The 23695-nt window shown below is 41.5% G+C and overlaps 1 protein-coding gene across 7 annotated transcripts in view; it reads right to left on the reverse strand.

The window, feature by feature from the left end:
- The window catches only part of ABLIM1 (actin binding LIM protein 1), a 331920-nt gene that overhangs the window by 124277 nt on the left and 183948 nt on the right, over nucleotides 1-23695 (reverse strand). For all 7 annotated transcript variants that reach the window (XM_055080928.1, XM_055080927.1, XM_055080925.1 and 4 more), the window contains exons 3-4: nucleotides 6393-6576; nucleotides 2005-2114 (exon numbers count right to left, since the gene is read on the reverse strand). In XM_055080928.1, coding sequence (XP_054936903.1) covers nucleotides 2005-2114; nucleotides 6393-6576 — 294 coding nt within the window. The remainder of the gene's footprint in view (nucleotides 1-2004; nucleotides 2115-6392; nucleotides 6577-23695) is intronic.

A 23695-nucleotide genomic window follows, 5' to 3' on the forward strand; every position in this document is an offset into this window, starting at 1 on the left:
TTTCGTTATGCGGGCCTCTCACTGTTGTGGCCTCTCCCTTTGCGGAGCACAGGCTTGCGGAGCGCAGGCTCCGTGGCCATGGCTCACGGGCCCAGCTGCTCCGCGGCATGTGGGATCTTCCCGGACCGGGGCACGAACCCGTGTCCCCTGCATCGGCAGGCGGATTCTCAACCACTGCGCCACCAGGGAAGCCCCCTCCTTCTGTTTCTTAAACCAAACAATGAGGAGTATTAGATGAAACAAAAAGACAGCCCCAAACTCGGAGTCAGAAGCCCTGCCTCTAACCCTACCTTATTATTGGATAGCTTGTGTGACCTTGAATATCCTCGTGGGCTGCAATATCCTCACCTATCAAGAAAGATAGTTGGACTAAAGGACTCCACTGAATCTGAGGATGCAGCCAGTCCTATAATAGGTCTATGGACATGATCTTCTGTTATAGATTGTCATCCTATCCTGGGACTCATAACATCCTCTTTTTCTTAACTAGACTGAAGAATTCCTGCAAAGTTTTTTGGTAACATACTTTCAAAGCAAGTCCTCTCAAGCAAGGGGTACCTATTCTCAACCTAGGTCACCTTCCCAATGACCTGCATGGGGCAGAGTAGGTAAGCACAGTGAGGGACTTGAAACCCTATTAGGGGTCTAGGATAGTGTCCTGTTTTGTAGCCCTTAGCCTACCCAGGCTGCTGTTATTTATTAGTAGGGCATATAAATTCCACATGCTGAGGATCTGATCACGTGTGTTGAATAAGATGCACTAATAATTTATTTTCCTCTTTCCTCCCAGTGGTCAAAATCCAATTTCTATGTAAATACTTTTGGTCATAACATTCTTATTTTTAACAGGTATAACTCTTCTACTTTAACAGGAGGATTTGGAAGTGCTGTTATAAATTACAAGAAATTCCTCCAGAGCAGAAGGGGCTTATCTCATTCTTCTGTGCTGAGACCGGCAGGGTTTAAAGGCATTTGTTCTCTGAGGACGGGCACAATCACAGAAACCGAGGCAAACCTCTAGTCCATGTCCTAACGCCCCAGGAAACAGAGGGGAGGAGAGCTTCCTGGCTTGCTGTCCTGAGTTCAGAATCCCTCTCACTTCAGAGTGAACTGACCTACCCAATGTTATTTACTACAAGAAATACTGCAATCGGGCACTATTTTTATTTGGAAGGAAGTTGGTTTTCTTTGGAGTCATACAGGTCAGACAAGCCTTGTCATCAAGAATTACCAATCCCATGATGTATGGATAGCTTGTCCCATACTTTCTTCCAATCTCGCCTTGGGTGACGCTTTTTAAGAGTGGTCTCCCTGATCGCCCCATGCAAACACAGACCCGTTGCCCTGCTTTTTCTTCCTACTTTAATCTTCTTCACGTATTAGATATTTTTGTACATGCATTCATTGTCTACCTGCTCCTACTAAAAAGTAAGCTTCCTGAGGATTCTGAGTATGTTCTGTCCACGCCTGTATCTCTAGTGTGAATGACACACACATTGTACGTGCTCAGCAAATTATCTGTTCAATGAATAAAGGTCAGAAACCCTCCAGGTGAATAAAGAATACTTAAGGGTGATAAAGAATAAAGAATTATTTAAGAGTAAATAATAAGCACCACATTTGCCCAAGGCACAGTGGGGATAGCTTTTTTAATACACAGAGACATCAGTCACATCACCACCAAATGCTCTCACAGCTTAACCTCCATGACCAGAGAGGGGCGTTTCTGATGTAACAGTTTATAATTCTTTTTCCTTCATTTACTATCGAAATACACAGTGTGATGTCCAATTCTATTTCTGTCCTTTTGAAATAAGGGAGAAGCTTCTCACTGCATGGGTTTCAGTGAAGGCTTCTCCACGCATCACGTTTTACAACTGAAAATGCCTTAGATAGGCCTACTCTTGGCTCCTGCTACCAGAGTTTCTCAAAAAGGAAGGTACCTGCCTAAGCTACCTTTGAGGAATGAAGGAATTCATGTCAACAGGTGGCTGGGGCACTTACTGCCAGAGCAGGAGGCTTCTTTAGGGCTGGAAGACATCGGCTGTGCACAGAGTTGGCAAAGGCAGTCTCTCCCATTGAACGTGACTCGGTCACCGGGTGGAAACGGGCGCCTGGAGACAGAAAGACATTGCCCTCAAGGTTATTGCAGCAATTTCATTCCTCTTCCTCCCTCCTTCCTTGCTGGCCTCCGGTGCCAATTCATTGCTTCGAGGAGGAGCAGCCTGAAGCAAGCCAGCCAGCTGGATCCAGTCCCAACAAACACACAAACGTGCCTCATTCTGAGAGGAAAGGAGAATGCGCGGCCTCTCCGGGCAACCAGATAGTAAAATGATACCATTTACCTCCACTCATTAGTGGAGGGATGTTCCAACAAGTCACCTAGCGAGCGGGGCACACACAGTAAAATTTTCCGTTTTCCAAATGGAAACCCCTCCATGAAGAAATATTTTAAATGCCATGGATTCCTATTCAAGCTTAAGGCCCTTCCCCAAGAGAACTGGTTACAGGTCAAGCATTAACTCTTTAAGTTCCCTGGACCAATGTGGTAATTATGCTGAATTAGACTTTGTCCTGGACGTCTGAATGGGCGAACTAAATATCTCACAGTGCTAGGGACCCAGTCCCTTATAAACTTGGAGAAAGACGAAGATGTTATAAATATCTGTTTAAAAATTAGTATTAGCTTCTTTTCAGAATGATATTTTCCTTTCACATTAGATATTCACCAATAACAGCACACGTTGCAAAAATATTGCCTCTTCCTCAGGTACGTTATCAGTTTCTTCTGCCCCCAGTTCAGCAGGCAGATAGCTTTAAAAAAGTCATTACTTAATAGCCATAAGACAGTTTCCAGGCCTACTTTCTTGCAACTGACCAATTTGCCAATGATCTTCATCATGAGTTTTCAAATGTGTGATTTTGTCAATCAGGAAATTTGAAACTCATAAGCCAAACATCCCCACACACCTGAGTCAGAAGCAATTTCTTAAGAACAAATTCAAGCTTCTGGACATGTTTTACGTTCACAGCTGCTTTACGTTGCCCTTCGGCTGGCTGCCTAACAGTTGGTGATTAACCATAACGTACGCACAGATAGGAAATTTGGACTTAACTCCCCAAATGTGCTTGTGGCCAGTCACCAAGGAGACTTTTAAACTCTCACACCGCCAAATTTTAGAAGTGCTGAGTTGAGGTGTTCTCTCCTCTCCTCTCCTGGTGCCGTGTTACTTTCCATCGCTCAGATAAGGCCCAGAGAGGTTAAGCAACTTGCGTGGATTGACCAGCTAGGGAGACCAAGCCACAGGCAGGTGCAGGTGGTATCCACCAGCTCAGAACTTGCTCTGTCTTTAATCATCAAAGTCACACTCTGGTGGATACCAACAGGCCTATCGCTTCACATTTATTAAGTAAAACCAAGCAAGCCTCCAATCTGCTCTGTAAGGAGGCCCTCAGGGGGTGAAGGGTCCACAGACACAATAAGCTCAGGTTCTTTGCCTCTGATCAGGGCCAGGACCAGGGTGAGGGCAGCGAGGCACCTGAGGCAAAGCATCTAAGGAGGCCCCCACTGTCAGGAGTACCGCGTGACCCGGGAGTAAGCACCCCTTTAAACTGCGCGCCCAGGAGCCTCCCTGGCTTCACCCTAGTCCAGGCCCTGCATCTGATCTAAGCTTCTATTTTTAAACTTGAATCCCACACAGATCCACCATGGGACAAACCAGAGTCCAGTTCTCAGCAATGTGACCAGGTCTTCTGAATTTTGAATTTTGTTATTTCATAAATGACCCCCCCTTCATTTCCCTACGTCCTCTGCCCATACGGGTTCACTTCCTTCTGATATCTGCCTGAAGGTCTGTACTAGAAGGAGAACTGGATTTAGAGTCAGAACACCTGAGTTCAAACCTTGGCCTTGCGGTGTGAGGGACTGGGAAAATCCCTTACACTCTGAGTCTCAAAGTCACTCATAAGTAGGGCTACTAATTCCTGATGGCTTCACAGAATTGCTCAGAGGGTTACATTAATTTCTACATGAATGCAATTTGTAAACTGTAAAGGTGGCGTCCTCCGAGGAAACTGGCACCATTTAGCAGCAGCAACGGTGGCAGCAGCACTAGGGCAGCAATAGTGGGCACCTCTGCTGGCTCAAACGTGCAGGGACAGGGCCACAGCTGATAAATGTTTGTCCATTACCAACCTGAAGCAATGATCTCTCAGGGCCAAGATCAGGAAGGCTCTTGGAGTTGACCTGGGCCAGCGCCTTCCAACCTCACTGAGTCTCCTCCTCCTTGGTAAACCCTTCAGAAACTACTAAATCATCATGGGAGTTAGGAGGGAGAAAGGCTAGAAATGGATATTTTTAAAGAGACACTCCCTAGGGGATTCCAGTGACCATCCAGGTTTGGGGAATCACTTGTATGCAGTTCACAGCCTCTCACCTTACAGATGAGACAATGGCTGTGGAAAAGTTAGCTCACATAGGTCTCAAATCAGCCCAGGAAGCAGGACCAGGACTCGGGTCTCCCGAATGCCGGTCCAGGCTCTTAACCACGCTATGAGCTACAGCCTGAAAAAGGGGAGGTCAAGAGGGAGCTTTGCTTTTGCTTAAATACAGAAAAAAATTTCAGCTCATTAACCCAGAATTTTTAAATTATGATTTAAAAATATATATAACTTAAAAATGGGCTAATAGTTATATAAAGTTATTAAAATAATTTGATTATGAATATTTCATCTAAATCTTATTACAATTTATCCATGTGTATTATCTTGTTAATTAATTATACAAAATCATATTTACCCTTCTAGAGTTTACATTTCTCTGGTCTAGAAACATGAAATGCTGAAAAACAAAACAAACGGAACTGAACTGTAGTTTTTACAAAGGCATAGCAAAATGGAGCACACAGAATCAACACCGTTCCAAAAGGCATGGGATTGCCTGATTAGTATGGGTCAATTAAGTAGCTGATCCTTTACTGGTGAGTTTCCTCATTATAGGAATCGAACCCATTGTAAATTCTGTAAATGTGTAGCACTCAAAACACAACAACAATGAACCACATTTTCCACTCACACTTCACACAGTTTCCTTCTTCTCTCTGACTGATCATTTTAATCAAGCTGCTTTGTGCAGTAAAGATCTAACCTTGGTGGATGATACAGAGGAGGGGTTGGCAACTTTTTCCCTGAAAGATCAGATTGTAAATATTTTTTCAGACTGTGCAAATCATAAGGTTTCTGTCACAACTGCTCAACTCCGCCACTGTCACTTGGAACCAGCCATAGACAATACATACATAAACAAACGGGCATGGCTGTGTTCCAATAAAACTTGATTTACGAAACAGGTATTGGGTCTAATTTGGCCCATGGGGCAGTTTGCTCTCCCTGGTTATAGAGCAAATGCAACTATTTTACACACCCACTCCCACACACTGATACTTCCAAATAAGCTTCAGGTGATAAGAACTGATACTTCCAAATAAGCTTCACCTTTCCAAGTATTTATGCCATTTCCTCCCATGTTTCCATTGCTCAAAATGTCTCAAGATCTAGAGCTGCTTTCAGATTTGGTTTCAAGGCACTTAAAATCAGTCACATTATTTAGTGGAGGATATCACATATAAAGTTTCCTAAGTAAATTACTTTTTGACTAAGCCTGATAACACACTAGGAAAATAAAAACATCTAAAGGTGCATCAGAAAAAATATTTTAAGACAAATATATGATATTACTTATATGTGGAATCTAAAAAAAAATGATACAAATGAATTTATTTACAAAACAGAAATAGACTCACAGACATAGAAAGAAAACAAATTTATGGTTACCAAGGGGGAAAGGAGAGGGGGGGAGAAAAATTAGGAGTCTGGGATTAACAGATACAAACTACTATATATAAAATAGATAAACAACAAGGTCCTACTGTATAGCACAGGGAACTATATTCAATATCGTGTAATAATCTATAATGGAAAAGAATATGAAAAAGATATATGTGTACATTTGTATAACTGAATCACTTTGCTGTACACCTGGAACTAACACAGCATTGTAAATCAAACTGTACTTCAATAAAAAAAATTTTTTTTAAAGAAAAGATACTTTAAGACTAAGTACAACTCAAGGGACTTCCCTGGTGATCCAGTGGTTAAGATTCAACGCTCCCAATGCAGGAGGCCCGGGTTCGATCCCTGTTCGGGGAACTAGATCCCACATGCTGCAACTAAAAGATCCTATATGCCACAGCTAAGACCAGGCACAGCCAAAATAAAGAAATACTAAAAAAAAAAAAAAAAAAAAAGACTAAGTACAACTCGAGACCAAAGCGCACATTCCAAGCTTTGACAGCAGAACCCAGCGCTTCTCTGTTGGGGAAAGCCACACTTACTTGCAGATGGTACAAGCAAAGCAGTTGGGATGGTAGGTCTTGCCCAGGGCGGTCACCACCTCTCCTTCCACAAACTCCCCGCAGCCATGGCAGCGCGTGCCATACATCCTCTGGTAGTCCAGGGTGCAGAGATACTCTCCGTTCTTTATGAAGAAGCCCCCTTGGGCCAGGTCACAGCCACACACTGTGGACAGACAAGTTCACATCTGGTCATCATCTGCCAAGCTGCTGGGCAGCAGTGCCTTCTACTGCATGCTGCTATCTTACTCTATGATCTCAGCAGTATGGGGTTTGGGAGGGGGGGACTGGTACAAAGAGCTATTTATTGTTGGGCTCTGATTCTCTCTTGCCTCCCTCCCCTTTTGCTTCCGTCCCCTTTGGGAGCTATGCAGTATCTCATGCAAGTAAAATCCATTGGCTAGGGCTCCACAGCTTCTGTGATATCTCTAAGATTCAGAGATAATCAGTCTTTGATGGAAAGATACCTTTGGTTCATGCGGTCTCAAATATGAACAAAACTGTCTCTTGCAGTGCTATTCAGGAAAGCACGGCTTGCCCACACAACTGCTTGGTTTGGACCGAAACTGTTACTGAGCTGAGTAATAAATTCCCACTACACCAAAAGCTGAAATGTCCAGTGTCTATTTTTTCACACTCTGGAAATACTTGCCCATAGTTCTAAACAATTCAGACGTTTAATTTTCTCCTTGTGCAGTAAATAGGATAAGTCCATTATTTATATATTACAGAGAGAGATAAAAATGAACAAGCAGAAGAGGAAAGAAAAGGGAACACGTCCAAGATAAAACTGTCATTCAGGACCTCAGCACACGCAAAAGAGGCTGCTTTGCTGTGTCTGGATTTTGGCGTCTCTTTCAAAACTGTGCAGCTGTGAATTATGGAGATGGTGCAAAAAAAGCAGGTCCTGGGATTCCAGGTCTGCATGTTCAGGCAAGACCAGAGCAGGACTCAGCAACTGGTCCAAAAATAAAGCCAAAGCAGCCTCTGCGAGTAAAGATTTTCCACTGCCAAGTGACTGGGAAGCAACACCAAAGCTGGAAATCTCCATTCTTAACCTCTCTGTTCCCAAGGTTGGATGACTCCTATACAATTCAGGGCCTTGGGCAAAGAATCCAGGATTTGTCCTGATTCTTCCCGCAAGCAGTTGGTATGGGCACTCAGCTGGGGTAGGGACGAGGTGAGTTCAGTCACTAAATTGCTTTCCTAAGGACCTACTGGAACACATGATAAGTTCCCATGACACATGAACGCATCTAGATGAACTAGTGTTGAGCACAGTAAGATTCTGATGGAATCTTACTGCCCCACCCTCAGTCAGCAGTCTCTACTAATGGCAAACTACCAAAGATACTCAAGGTGACGCAGAACCTACAACAAGCTTTCCACTGTGGGTTCATCTGTCTTTGTTTAGATCAACACTCCACAGCTATGACCTCCTGCTTTGCAATTTATAATCAAGTAACCCAAGATGATGGCCTGAGTCCGTCATGCCTGAAAATGACCCCCATATAAACCTACTGGGATCACATTACCTGGAAACCAGCTTGTTCATCACCTGCCGCCTCCCTAACCTGCCAGTCCCCCACTGCTCCCACACCTGTCTTTTCCTTACCAAATGGTCCTGTGGGTCGAGAGAACTCAAGGATGGACTAACCTCACTCTACCCGCAAATTCCTTCAACAACAATAAACACAATCCTGAGGGCCACAGGACACCTTAGAGATTTTTCTTCAATATTTTCCTATGTATTCTTTTTTATTTTCCCACAAGATGACAAAGCACTTTATGGGTAAGAGGCCTCAGCTTCCCTTCTTTTGATTCGTCTTTAGGAACCTCCAACCATGGTATCTGATATAAGACTGAGAACCAATTTTTGAATTATTATAAATTGAATCCAGCCTCAAACTTGGCAAATTCCCACTGATTTCACTCCTCAGTGGCATCAAGCAGTTCCAATGACTCGGTTGCTCTTCCAAACTTGGGTATTTCTCAAAACCATGAAAGGTAACAAAATAAGGCATTTGGACTGCTAGTAATTCCCTTCAGTCTCTCTTCCAATCACCTAAGGTAGACAGAATGTAAAAATTCACAGATCCTTTATAAAAAAATCTGGTGGCAATAGGGTAATTACGGTAATACAGATTGTTGAGACAGCTTCAAAGCTAATTCTAAATATTTTAGAAATCCCTGTGTTCACTGCTTCCTTAGGGAACCTCTGCAGCCTCTCTAGTTCACATGGTTTTGTGAAGTTGACACATACTCTCCTTTAATAATAAAGTCTTAGTTTATATGAACCTAATATAGCCTTAAAAAATGACTTTGTAATTACTGTTGAGAGATGCCAAACTAAAATCAAACTGTGCCCCTTTGCAATTTGATTTGGCTTAGTCCTTAAATTAAAAGCAGTGGCCCAAACTGGCTTACCAAACTGTACCACTGTTTCTGGTGGTTTATACACAAGGAAACCAGTGTTTGAAAACGGGCTCACAGAGGCAGGGGTCATGAAAGGCATACACAGCAAGCAGTGAGAGGGAATGTCTGCACTGCTCAGACCTAAGAGAGCTTAACGTTATTACATTTCCTAAGACTGGACTAGTTGGGACGTAATCTCAGACTCTTCCCTCTCCAGGCTTTACTTGCCTGTTCCTCCTCCTCCTCCTCTGACCACAACTTCTCAGTCTCCTTGGCCAGACCCCTAAATGCAAGTAACTCCCATGGATGTCACCTCCGTCCTCTAGAATACAAAGCCTCCCTGGGAACAGGTCTCATCCACTCTCAGAGCTTCAACTATGACTTTATGTGAAGGAGTCTCAAATCTATGTCTTTATCTGTGATATCTTCCCCAAGCTGGGCAGAGACGGCACACCTAACTCGAACACAGCATTGTCAAAACAAACTCTACCCTCTCGGCTTCTCTGCCATCTCTTCTGAAACCTTCTGCTATTCCCACTTTTTGTTTTTTATTTTTTGCGGTACGCGGGCCTCTCACTGTCGTGGCCTCTCCCGTTGCGGAGCACAGGCTCCGGACGCGCAGGCTCGGCGGCCGTGGCTCACGGGCCCAGCCGCTCCGCGGCACGTGGGATCCTCCCGGACCGGGGCGCGAACCCGCGTCCCCTGCATCGGCAGGCGGACTCTCAACCACTGCGCCACCAGGGAAGCCCCTGACCTTTGACAAAATGGCAGCGCTATGCATCCTCCCACTCTTACACCAAAATTTTCAACTGTCCACCAAATCCAATCCATTTTCCCAAGAAAACATTTCTTTGATCCATTTCCCTCCTCTGCCTTCTTGCCATCTTTACTCAGGTCCTGGCCTTCAGCATCACTCTCTTGTATTAACACAGCCTTATCACAACAGTTTGTGTACTGGCCAAAAAAATCCCCCAAACCTGGGAACAACTCAAATTTCCATCAGCAGAGCAACAGTTGGATAAATTACGATACATCCAGTCTATGGAGTTTGTATTAAAAAGAATGGGTTAGATCAATATCTGTAACCTAGAGGCCTGTCCATGACATATTGTTAAAAGAGAAAATTTCACAAAGAATTTTAATAATCCCTTTTTAAAAAAAGTCTACTTATGTTTTTATGAACGAGGAAAAGTGAGTTAAGACAAACATAGGGTTATTAAATGGGTTATCTCAGTAGGATGAAGAATTGTTAACTTTTTCTTCACATACCTATGTGTCAGCTCACTTTTTAAAATTATCTAATTTTGCTCATACACACATAACATAAAATGGACCATCTTAACCATTTTTAAGTGCACAGTTCAGTGACATTTAGCACATTCATATAGTTGTGCAGTCACCACCCCCATGCATCCACAGGACATCTTTCATCTTGCAAAACTGAAACTCTGGACCCATAAAACAATAACTCCCTATTCTCCCTCCCTCCCCCAGCCCCTGGAAACCGCCACTCTACTTTCTGTCTCTAAGAATTTGACTATTCTTGGTGCCTATACAGGTAGAAGCTCACTTTAATAATAAGATGTTAAGGAAAATGATCCAAACCTTGTGAACAAGGTGAAGGAGAGAAGCATGTTCCTCCAGTGTCATGCAGGAGTATTAACAGCACACTCAGAATTATTTCATGACCCATGGCGCTGGATCTGTGTTTGACAAGCTCTTTACTACTAATTAAAAGCCTGGACTTTGAAAATTAACCATAACTTGTAGATTCTTGTCCGGTAGATGTGCAGATGATTTCTGTCCAGATTTACTCTCCTGTTAGACTGCTAACCAGTTTTATATCTAACCCTGGCATCTTATCCCAACATCCTTTCTTGAATGCCTTTAAACCCATTCCTTTGGTTCTCCTTTGAACCAGCTTTACATTCTGCTACTTCCTTCATTAATGAATTGACTAAATCTCTGGTACATGTTCATTCCATATTTGTATGAGAGTCATGTATTTAACTTTTTGAAAACTACACTTTGACAAATGAGTTACTCTTTTTAACCAAAAATATCTAAAGGTGAACATTTAAAAAATTTAAAAAAACTTTTGGTCTGTTTTATATTAACAGCTTAGCAAATACTTTTAACTGGTGGCGCAAAGTAAAACTTTCCCATCCAAATGTTCACACAATCCCAATTAGTAAGGTCGAACTTCAGTAGGCTCTATTTAGGTTTTTAACTCTGGATGCTCCATTTGTCTTTGCTTTGGTTGAAAGTTAACATATGCCCAGGGAAAAGCATAGATTCCTTTCATAAAAAAGTAGAGCTGCCACTTGAGGACACGGGGAGGGGGAAGGGTAAGCTGGGACGAAGTGAGAGAGTGGCATGGACATATATAAACTAACAAATGTAAAATAGATAGCTCATGGGAAGCAGCTGCATAGCACAGGGAGATCAGCTCAGTGCTTTGTGACCACCTAGAGGGGTGGGATAGGGAGGGTGGGAGGGAGACGCAAGAGGGAGGAGATATGGGGATATATGTATATGTATAGCTGATTCACTTTGTCATAAAGCAGAAACTAACACACCATTGTAAAGCAATTATACTCCAATAAAGATATTAAAAAAAAATAGAGCTGCCAGTGAAAGAGATTAATCAATTGCTTTCTTCTCATGATCAATTATTTAAAACATGTCCCACTCAAGGCCCCCCTGAATCTTGCCTGCTTTGTTATCACTGAAGCATGGCCACAAACAGTCATATGTCTTGTAGATGTTACACCCTTGAATTCATTCTCTGCAAACCAAGGAATTCCATTAACTAGTTAAGTAGGAATATGCACATTGAAGCAATTTTATATAAAAGTTGTGAAAATAGTAACAGCACATTTAAAAATCTTACATCTTTTAAAAACAAGTTAACAGGAGCTGCTTGTGTTGTAAAAATACCACAGAACAGGAGGGGAACAAAGTATGGAGGTGTCAAATAAGGGTGAAAACAGCATAGTATTCTAGCGGCATGAACAGGGTTGTAGTAGCAACTATTTCTTCAACTTTCTAAAAACAGCAGTTACTTTTTATGTTGCAACAAATTCATTTCAGAGACATTCCATCTGTTAACTAGTTCATACTGCCAGAAATTTAGGAGAATAGGTAATACTTAAAACTCTGCCCAAAGGTTGCTTGGAGGTAAAATGCAAGAGACATTTTCTTCATCTAGATCAGGAGATTGAACATCTCTGCTGGTCTCACTGGTGTTTTAATCAATTCATCCTAGTGAGAGAGGGAGGGATGTCAAGCAAACATGATCAATTTAGTTTTGAGCAACATAAGAATTCTAATTAAGGGCCTGGAGCCTTAGGTGGGTTCTTTCTTCTCTTTTCTAGGGCAGGTGCTGGTTTTGTGGTCTGGCACTCTGCCAGCTGGTCAGCCCATCACAGGGCATGAAGAGCCCTTCTGAACTTGCCCCAGGGAAATGAAAGCTTTTCATGGCAGGATCTGGGTTACACCCGCTCATTTCTGGCGATAAGGGCCATGTGCTTGCTTTCCTTCTTTCTTTCTTTCTTTTCCTTTCTTCCTTTCTTTCTTTCCTTCCTTCTTTCTTATTTTTTACATTATTTTTATTTTTTCTTCCGGTTTTATTGAGATATAATTGACATACGGCACTGTACAAATTTAAGGTGTCAGCATAGTGATCTGATTTATATACGTCATGAAATGATTATCACAATAAGTTTAGTGAACATCCATTATCTCATATAGAAACAAAATGAAAGAAATAGAAATTATTTTTCTTGTGATGAGAACTCAGGATTCACTCTTTTAACAACTTTCATATACAACACACAGCAGTGTTAACTGTATTTATCATGTTGTACATTACATCACTAGCACTTATTTATCTGATAACTGGGAGTTTGTACCTTTTTATTGCCTTCATCCAACTCCCCCTCCCCCCACCCCCACCTCTGGTAACCACAAATCTGATCTCTTTCTCTATGAATATGTGTGTTTGTTTTTGAAGTACAATTGACCTACAACACTATGCTAGTCATTTATTTTTTTAAATACATTTATTTTATTTATTTTATTTTTGGCTGCACTGGGTCTTCGTTGCTGCATGCAGGCTTCCCATTGCCGTGGCTTCTCTTCTTGCAGAGCGCGGGTTCTAGGCACGCAGGCTTCAGTAGTTGTGGCACACGGGCTCAGTAGTTGTGGCTCGTGCGCTCTAGAGTGCAGGCTCAGTAGTTGTGGCCCACGGGCTTAGTTGCACCAGAATGTGGGATCTTCCCAGACCAGGGATCAAACCCGTGTCCCCTGCATCAGCAGGTGGATTCTTAACCACTGTGCCACCAGGGAAGCCCACTATGCTAGTTCTTGTTACTCAACTTAGTGATTTGATATTTCTATACATTTCAAAATGACCACCACAATAAGTCCAGTTACAATCTGTCACCACAGGAAGATATTACATAATTATTGACTATATTCCCCACACTGTACCTTTCATACTGGTGACTCATTTATTTTGCAGCTGGAAGTTTGTACCTCTTAATCTCCATCACCTATTTATCTTCTCCCCCTTCAATCCTCCCCCAAGCATCCACCTGTTTGTTCTCTGTATCTATGACTCTGCTTCTGTTTTGTTATTTGCTATTTGTTCATTTGTTTTGTTTTTAGATTCCACACAAAAGTGAAATCATACAGTATTTGTCTTTCTCTGTCTGACTTATTTCACTTAGCATAACGCCCTCCAGGCCCATCCATGTTGTTGCAAATGGCAAGATTTCTTTCTTTTTTATGGCTAATATTCCATTGTGTATACACATCACATCTTTTTTATCCATTCATCTATTGATGGGCATTTAGGTTGCATCTGGTTACTGTAAACAATGCTGCAATGAGCATAGGGGTGCATGTGTCCTTTCTTTTTTTAAATTGAAGTATACTTGATTTACAATGTTGTGTTAATTGTTGCTGTACAGCAAAGTGATTCAGTTATGGGTGCATGTATCTTTTCTAATTAGTGTTTTTGTTTCCTTCAGATAAATACCCAGGAGTGGGATTGCTGGATCATATGGTAGATCTAGTTTTAGTTTTCTGAGGAACCTCCATACTGTTTTCTGTAGTGGCCACACACCAATTTACATTCCCGTCAACAGCATACGAAGGTTCCCTTTTTTCCACACCCTAAAAGGGCTATGTGCACTAAAAGTTCTGCTTTACAGGTGAAACCCTGTTCTACCCGGCCTGGGCCAGCACTAGCCCTGCCTCCTCTTAGGCTGCCATGCGCAGAAGCAGGGCTGAGATGGACGCAGGGTACGCAACTCTCAAACCCTTCATGGGTGGATCCGCACTGCGAATATCACATACTTCCCATCCTCTTCATCCATCCTCTACTCCAACTAAATTTTAAAAGAATTTTATTTCATCCAAGATGTTATTCTATTCATTTCCTCAGACCCTTTTTTCATAGAAAATACAAAGGTAGACTTTGACATACCATCTTCCCAAACCACTCCCAATTCTATTACAGTGTGGGGTCTCACTGAATCAGATTCTGCTCTGAAATCCAGAGCAGTGTGTTTGAAAGCACCATACACTGTAGCTCCAAAGTACTTACATGCTGTCACCCAGAGTTCAAAATAGCTGAACAGAGACTCATAAACAATAATAAGAGGAGGCAGCTTCCACCAAAAATAACTATTAGCTAATGCATCACCCTGGAAGCAAATACTAAGCCTCAAAAACATATTTAAATAGTTTTCACCTTAACTTCCAAATGCTCATTGAAATCAATGATCATTTCTGGGAAAGAGGATAGTTAGAAGTCCAACCAGATGGCAAAATGAGACCCCAAAGCCAGGCATTTGAGGGGCTGTATTAATTCCAAATTCAGTTTGAATTTACAATAATAACTAAAGAGACTTGGCTGAAAAGGAAACATTTAGGAACCTCTTTTATTAATAAAATCTTCAACTACAAAGTAAGTTTGTTTTTAATGCTTGTTGTGGATTAATTATGTTAATCCACATTAATTATAACCAGCTCAAATAACAAAGATATCACCCAGAATAATATCTCTCACTCAGTGTACTGTTTTGTTTTGGTTTTGGCCCATAACACAAAACAAGTATTAAAGTCTTCTCTGATAGCATAGATTACTTAATAATTAGGAAAGATCATGCATAAATGCTGAAAATGTGCACAAGGAAGAAACGAAAGGCTGGCCAGACTTAATAGGCCCTTGCTTATCCCAGGTAAGCCTACCTCAGAGTAGGCCACCCACTGGAATTTTGGGCCCACAGGTAAATTTTAAGATCTATATTCTCTCCTCTCCCTTTCCCTTTTTCAGTCCCCAGAAAGAGCTCAGTCATGTGTCTTTGCCTTTTATGAACTCCCAGACAGTAAGGACAGAGCCTCCATGAGAATTATATGTGTATCTATAAGCTGACCCTGCAGAAGACAGATAAAGGCACAAATGCATAGCCATTTTTACCAGCAACCACAAAAAAGCAGTTAGCATGGGGTCTATTAACCCTCTTAATGGGCTCTTTTTCTCTGGTTTCTCCCGCCCAATTTACCCTGCACACCTCCTCCCAAGTATTATGGTAAAAGACCTCCTGCTTCACTCTGCAAACACTTTGACCTCGCATCTAAGGCAGGGCGTCTACCAAACATTCATCTGACTCTTCTTGATCATCAGCGCTTTATTCCAGTCAAACTGACCCTCCCATCCCCCTGCCGGATAGACACCTCCTCCCACCTCCTGCCAACACACATACCAACCCCAGCCAGCCTCCCAGGCCCCACCCAGGTTTGACCTTGTGATGAAGCTGATGGCTTCTTCCAGTCCCCTCTGGCTCTGCTTTCTCTGGGCTCAGAACAATCATTAACGTTTGACTCTTAATATATGTTATCTTGTACCTTATACTGCCATTGAGATTTTCTCCTTATCTCAGTTGCAAGCTTATTGAAGGCAAATACCACTTCTTATGCTGTTTTATATCTTCCACGATACTTAGAGAGATGGAAACTTATTGTCCCTTTCCTCCTATTTCATATTGCTTTAAATCAGAACAGTGTGGGCAGAACCAAGTTGCTCTGGCACAGCATAAAGAAAGAGCCAGTAATCCTGTCTTTGCTTCTGCAAGTACCAAACTGGCATCAAAATGGTGGTGCCAAGGTAGTAACTCCACCCTCTCTCAACTTCTTGAGTCTTTTAAGACTCTGAACTTCCTTCACAACTGACATTGACTGTAACTCAACAACTCAAGAGACCATTTCAATTCACATGTGCTATGTGTAGGGTCACACTATAGCTCTGCTTTGTGCTCACAATACCAAGAAGGTCCTGATTACAGAGAATAAGACTGTGACTGGTTATGTGCTCCATAATTTAAGGTGCATGAAAAGAAACTAGAATGGGATCACAGAGTAGGAACAGGAGTAATTAAAGGGCTGGGAGAGAACAGCTAAGGAAACAAAAAGGTAAATGGAATTGGGATTAGACCAAAGAAAAGAGGTCAGGGTAATTATGGTCTTTACGTGTATGGTGGGTTATTTTAAGGAAATCAATAATCAGCTCTTTTCCATCTAAAGGACAAACTGGGGAAACATTTGCTTTACATACCAAGAGATCTAGGTTAGATAAGCTTATAGCTATAACCATAAAGGTGATTACAAATGAGAACAGGCTCTTGAAAGATGCTATACTATATCTATGGTTAGAAAATATTTATGACAGAATAAATGGCCTTTCCATTCAGGATAGAAGAGCACTTATCTTTTTCGGTATAGACAATGTGATAATGTTACTTTCTTGACCCATACAGCTAGGTCAAATCACAAAGATTACACTGCAATGCAAAAAAGCATCAAATTTATCATTTTATCAGCACCTAAAGTACTATTTTGGAAATGAGATATAAACATGAAGAGTTAGTTCTTATAGCATATAAATTAGATAATATAATTTTACTTAAAAAAAAAAACTAAACACAGAAAACTCTTAATCTGTGTATTCAACCCACCCACCCCTCAGTTTTCATCCACTTTACTCCATAAAATCCTTGCACTTTATAAATACACATATTCTACATGGAATGATCCTGGTCTGGTAAACATCTAATAAACCCAAAGATGGCAAAAATGGAAAGTGCTATTGGAGATGGGATGCTTTTCCCAAGCCCTTTCACAGAACCCAGTCTTTAAAGACTAATTCTTGAAAATTATATTGCAATTCATTGACATAAGTAGAAGTTGTAACCCAGATTTTCTAATAGTTTTAGATAAACACTTTAAAAATAATTTTGATGTTCATGGGCTATGAACATCAAAAGCTATCAAAAGGTAGCATTTCCCACACCCTCTAACACACAGTTAAGACTCACATTGCGAAGTGGCAGCAGTCTCTATTAAGACATATTCTGTATGCAGATTTCTGCCAATGCTATCTTGAGAGACGAGCTCATGTGATCTGATTTTTAAAAATTTCCACAGACGTCCAATGTTCAGAAGTCTTTTTAAAACTATGTGGCTATAAATAACATACAAAACTAGTTCCATTTTTGAAATGGAATAAAGCTACTCTAATTAATATTTAAAATGCCATCTTTCAAATGACAGTAGGAGGGTTATGGCTCCATTCATTTCCAGCAGGAAGCTTGCTTCCCCAAATGAAGGCCAGTGTCAACTCCAGACACACCCCTGTCTCCACCACCTTGAACAAAGCAGCTCCTATCCCTGACCACAACTAGCATGCTCCCCCTTTCCAGTCCTGGGAAGGTTATTATGTTTTCTGGAGCATCCGTGTTTTATCATATCTTGTCCCCTTCTTGGCAACATCCCTGGACCATTCAGCTCTAGGTGGTCTCTGCAGTCTTGGACTCACTGCACCTGTGCTCTGGACCACTCACCTGCACCTGTCCTGCTACCAGCCATGGTTCCTCTAGTAAGCACACTGCTTGCCACCAGATCACAGGCTCTTTAGGGGAAGGCATCATGTTATAAATACCTTTCAGACCTCCATAGCCTAGGATGGTGAATGGACAGATGATAGATGCTCTATAAACATTTCACATGGTAAACATTTGAAGGCCATCAAGTGTCGCTATTCCCAGATTGATTTATGCCAAAAATTAAGTGACTTTTAGTAAGAAAAGAATGCAAATCTGCTCTTTGGAATAATGAAGTCCATTTAGCGGAGTTTTATTACAAGGAAAAATTAAGTGGCTATTGTACTTTCATCCTTTACACGGCAGCTCAAATTTCTCTTCCAGGAGAGGTGGGGCTGGGGTAGGAAAGTCTTTCCTGACCACCTGCCCATCCTCCCACCACAAACACACTGAGATCCTCCTGTTACAAGCTCACATTTTTGCCCAGGCAGATTTTTTCATTTTCCCTTTATTGCACCAATGACAGTTGATAAATCATAGTTTTATGATTATTTTAATATCTGATTAATATCTTGTCTTAGTCCATTCAGGCTGCTATAATGAAATACCACAGACTGGGTGGTTAATGAACAATTGAAATTTATTTTTCACAGTTCTGGAGACTGTGAAGTCCAAGATCAAGTTGACAGCTGATTCAGTGCCTGGTGAGAGCTCGCTTCTTGGTTCAGAGAGCAGTCTTCTCATTAGGTCCTCATGTGGCAGAAGGGATGAGGGAGCTCTTTGGGGTCTCTTTTATAAGGGCACTAATCCCATTCATGAGGGCTCATCCTCATGACCTAATCACCTCCCAGAGGCCATACTTCCTAACACCACTGGGGATTGGATTTCTGGAAGATTTGGTGTGTTCTGAGGGCATTCTTCTCATTAGGTCCTCATGTGGCAGAAGGGATGAGGGAGCTCTTTGGGGTCTCTTTTATAAGGGCACTAATCCCATTCATGAGGGCTCATCCTCATGACCTAATCACCTCCCAGAGGCCATACTTCCTAACACCACTGGGGATTGGATTTCAACATATGAGTTTGGGAGGAACACAAACATTCAGTCTATGGAATACCACTATGAAGGCAGAGGTCATGTATAACTTACATGTATAACCTGATTGTGTATGACTTATTCTTGAGTGCCTCGGCACTTGAAAAAAAAATATTTGTTGAGGGACTTTCCTGGTGGTGCAGTGGTTAAGAATCCGCCTGCCAATGCAGGGGACACGGGTTCAAGCCCTGGTCTGGGAAGATCCCACATGCTGCGGAGCAACTAAGCCTGTGTGCCACAACAGCTGAGCCTGCACTCTAGATCCCGTGAGATGCAGCTACTGAGACCACATGACACAACTACTGAAGCCCGTGTGCCTAGAGCCTGTGCTCTGCAACAAGAGAAGCCACTGCAATGAGAAGCCCACACACCGCAACAAAGAGTAGCCCCTGCTCACCACAACTAGAGAAAGCCTGCACGTAGCAACGAAGACCCAACACAGCCAAAAATAAAATAAATAAAATAAATAAATTTAAAAATTATATACTTGTTGAATAAACAAATGTTACTGTTTATCCTCAGAATTTATTGTATACCCTATAGGTTAGCCAGGGTTTTCATCATTGATAGTCATTTGACTGCAGTCTTCAGCTTTGAACTTATGGGTGCAGATAAATTATATATCAGGGAGTTCTATACCCTTGCTTCTTTTGCCCCATTCAGAATTTCATAGAACATATCTCGATACTGTGACTTTTTCCATCTCCATATTACTAGTCAGGTATGTTTAGAGCATAAATTTTAAAAAATATTTATTTTATTTTATTTATTTATTTGGCTGTGTTGGATCTTCATTGAGATATGGGGTATCTTAGTTTCCCGACCAAGGATCGAACCCTCGTCCCCTGCATTGGAAGGTGGATTCTTTACCACTACACTGCCAGGGAAGTCCCTAGAGCATAAATTTTCATATCTACTTTTTAGCTGAACATTTCCTGAATTCTATATTTAATGATGCTGTTCTAAAGAAAAGCTCAATTCCTGTGAATTTCATAGGGCATGAAGGGCCATGACCAGGGAATCCTTATCTGGATGTTTCTGAACAGGTTACTTATATACTCTCCCCCCTGCCAACATCCCACTACCAATTCAAAGCCCATGTCCAACAAAGCAGCGGTCCTCAAATTTGGTGAACTGGTTGGAAATGCTAGACCCTGACCACTGAGATGCTGATCAGGGAGACTGGGGTGAGACCAGGAATCTGAATCGTTAACCAGCATCAGGGTTACTCTGGGGTAGGTGCTTCTTGGATCACACTTTATCAACTCTGCCCGAAATGGTTTTATAAGTTTAAGCCTCTCCAGGTAGCTTTCACACCATATACATATCTCCTGATACATCACATCTATTGAGGTTCTCCCACTTCTCATGAAATGTTCAATGAATAAAGAGAAGCTCAGAGTTTTAGAAGCTTTGAGACACAGCAGAAAGGTGATCACTGGCTCTTAGGTACACTGTAAACAGTCTTTCCTGGCGGGAAAGTAGGACTGACTCAGTGGCACTGCACAGCCCACTGGAGGCAGATGATGGGACCCTGGGGGGACCTAGAGCGAAAGGCTAAGGGGAATTTGTTTGAGTCACAGAAGGACCCTTGAAGTTACCTCACAAATGCCTTTCCATCATGGAGAAAGGTGACTCAAGTCTCTCTGCTTGGGTTTAATGTGGATAAGAGGGTTTTAGGGTGCTTACCTCATTTGGGAATTGGTTGATCTTATCAACCAAGGAAGAATTCCAAAAGAAATCCTACTTTTGCCCTGTAGCTGTCACTCAGTAGATAATACCCCTCTAGATGCTATCAAATCCCTTCTCAGATTAAATCAAAGAAAAAGAAATGAGGGGCATTCCTGGTGGCGCAGTGCTTGAGAATCCGCCCGGCAATGCAGGGGACATGGGTTTGCACCCTGGTCCGGGAGGATCCCACATGCCATGGAGCAATTAAGTCCATGAACCACAACTACTGAGCCTGTGTTCTAGAGCCCGCGAGCCACAACTACTGAGCCCATGTGCCACAACTACTGAGGCCTGCACACCTAGAGCCCATGCTCTGCAACAAGAGAGGCCACTGCAATGAGAGGCCCGTGCACCACAGCAAAGACTAGCCCCAAGTTGCCGCAACTAGGGAGAGCCCGGGGGCAACAACGAAGACCCAACACAGCCAAAAATAAATAAAATAATAAATTTATTTAAAAAAAGAAAGAAAGAAATGACCATGGTGGAGTCAATTCTTACAGGATACTTTTCAAATTGCAACCAAAATTCACTATTTCTATCTCATTAGCGGCAGACAAACCTCACCATAGTTTAAAAGATGGACTACATTTACATAAATACAGTTTTTCTTCTTTTCAGTAGATGTCATGATTATAATATGGTATAACATGTGAGTCCCAAGACCATACTAAAAACAGCCTCATCACTTCAGATGCAAATCCAAGTCTACCATCAGAATCACTGTTTCCCAAACTTCCCCAATTTCACTCATGTACCAACTTCACTATTTTTTTGCCATAGTTTTTGTTTCCTTAATGCCTTTTAAAAAATCAGCTCACTTTTTTTTTTAGGTAAAGCAGACATTTTTATTCATTAGATTTAACGAGTTGATATTATAGTCTTTTTTTTTTAACATCTTTATTGGAGTATAATTGCTTGACAATGGTGTGTTAGTTTCTGCTTTAGAACAAAGTGAATCATGTACAGGTATACATATATCCCCATATCCCCTCCCTCTTGTGTCTCCCTCCCACCCTCTCTATCCCACCCCTCTAGGTGGTCACAAAGCACTGAGCTGATCTCCCTGTGCTATGCAGCTGATTCCCACTAGCTATCTATTTTACATTTGGTAGTGTATATATGTCCCTGCCACTCTCTCACTTCGTCCCAGCTTACCCTTCCCCCTCTCCGTGTCCTCAAGTCCATTCTCTACGTCTGTGTTTTTATTCCTGTCGTGCCCCTAGGTTCTTCAGAACCATTTTTTGTTTTTTGTTTTTTTTTGATTCCATATATATGTGTTAGCGCAGTTTTTGTTTTTCTCTTTCTGACTTACTTCACTCTGTATGACAGGCTCTAGGTCCATCCACCTCACTACAAATAACTCAATTTCGTTTCTTTTTATGGCTGAGTAATATTCCATTGTATACATGTGCCACATCTTCTTTATCCATTCATCTGTTGATGGACACTTAGGTTGCTTCCATGTCCTGTCTATTGTAAATAGAGCTGCAATGAACATTGTGGTACATGACTCTTTTTGAATTATGGTTTTCTCAGGTTATATGCCCATAGTGGGATTGCTGCGTCATATGGTACTTCTGTTTTCAGTTTTTTAAGGAACCTCTGTACTGTTCTCCATAGTGGCTGTATCAATTTACATTCCCACCAACAGTGCAAGAGGGTTCCCTTTTCTCCAGACCCTCTCCAGCATTTACTGTTTCTAGATTTTTTGATGATGGTCATTCTGATCAGTGTGAGGTGATACCTTGCTGTAGTTTTTATTGGCATTTCTCTAATGATTAGTGATGTTGAGCATCCTTTCAAGTGTTTGTTGGCAATCAGCATATCTTCTTTGGAGAAATGTCTATTTAGGTCTTCTGCCCATTTTTGGATTGGATTGTTTGTTTTTTTGATATTGGGCTGCTTGTATATTTTGGAGATTAATCCTTTGTCAGTTGCTTCATTTACAAGTATTTTCTCCCATTCTCAGGGTTGTTTTTTCATCTTGTTTATGGTTTCCTTTGCTGTGCAAAAGCTTGTAAGTTTCATTAGGTCCCATTTGTTTATTTTTGTTTTTATTTCCATTTCTCTAGGAGGTGGGTCAAAAAGGATCTTGCTGTGATTTATGTCATAGAGTGTTCTGCCTATGTTTTCCTCTAAGAGTTTGATAGTGTCTGGCCTTAACATTTAGGTCTTTAATCCATTTTGAGCTTACTTTTGTGTATGGTGTTAGGGAGTGTTCTAATCTCATACTTTTACATGTACCTGTCCAGTTTTCCAGGACCACTTATTGAAGAGGCTGTCTTTTCTCCACTGTATATCCTTCCCTCCTTTATCAAAGATAAGGTGACCATATGTGTGTGGGTTTATCTCTGGGCTTTCTATCCTGTTCCATTGATCTATATTTCTGTTTTTGTGCCAGTACCATACTGTCTTGATTACTGTAACCTTGTAGTATAATCGGAAGTCAGGGAGCCTGATTCCTCCAGCTCCATTTTTCGTTCTCAAGATTGCTTTGGCTATTCGGGGTCTTTTGTGTTTCCATACAAATTGTGAAATTTTTTGTTCTACTTCTGTGAAAAATGCCAGTGGTAGTTTGATAGGGATTGCATTGAATCTGTAGATTGCTTTGGGTAGTAGAGTCATTTTCACAATGTTGATTCTTCCAATCCAAGAACATGGTATATCTCTCCACCTATTTGTATCATCTTTAATTTCTTTCATCAGTGTCTTATAATTTTCTGCATACAGGTCTTTTGTCTCCTTAAGTAGGTTTATTCCTAGATATTTTATTCTTTTTGTTGCAATGGTAAATGGGAGTGTTTTCTTAATTTCACTCTCAGATTTTTCATCATTAGTGTATAAGAATGCCAGAGATTTCTGTGCATTAATTTTGTATCCTGCTACTTTACCAAATTCATTGATTAGCTCTAGTAGTTTCCTGGTAGCCTCCTTAGGATTCTCTATGTATAGTATCATGTCATCTGCAAACAGTGACAGCTTTACTTCTTCTTTTCCTATTTGGATTCCTTTTATTTCTTTTTCTTCTCTGATTGCTGTGGCTAGAACTTCCAAAACTATGTTGAATAAGAGTGGTGAGAGTGGGCAACCTTGTCTTGTTCCTGATCTTAGTGGAAATGCTTTCAGTTTTTCACCATTGAGAACAATGCTGGCTGTAG

The sequence above is a fragment of the Physeter macrocephalus genome, chromosome 20 (assembly GCF_002837175.3).
Source record: "Physeter macrocephalus isolate SW-GA chromosome 20, ASM283717v5, whole genome shotgun sequence".
Classification (NCBI taxonomy): Eukaryota; Metazoa; Chordata; class Mammalia; order Artiodactyla; family Physeteridae; genus Physeter; species Physeter macrocephalus.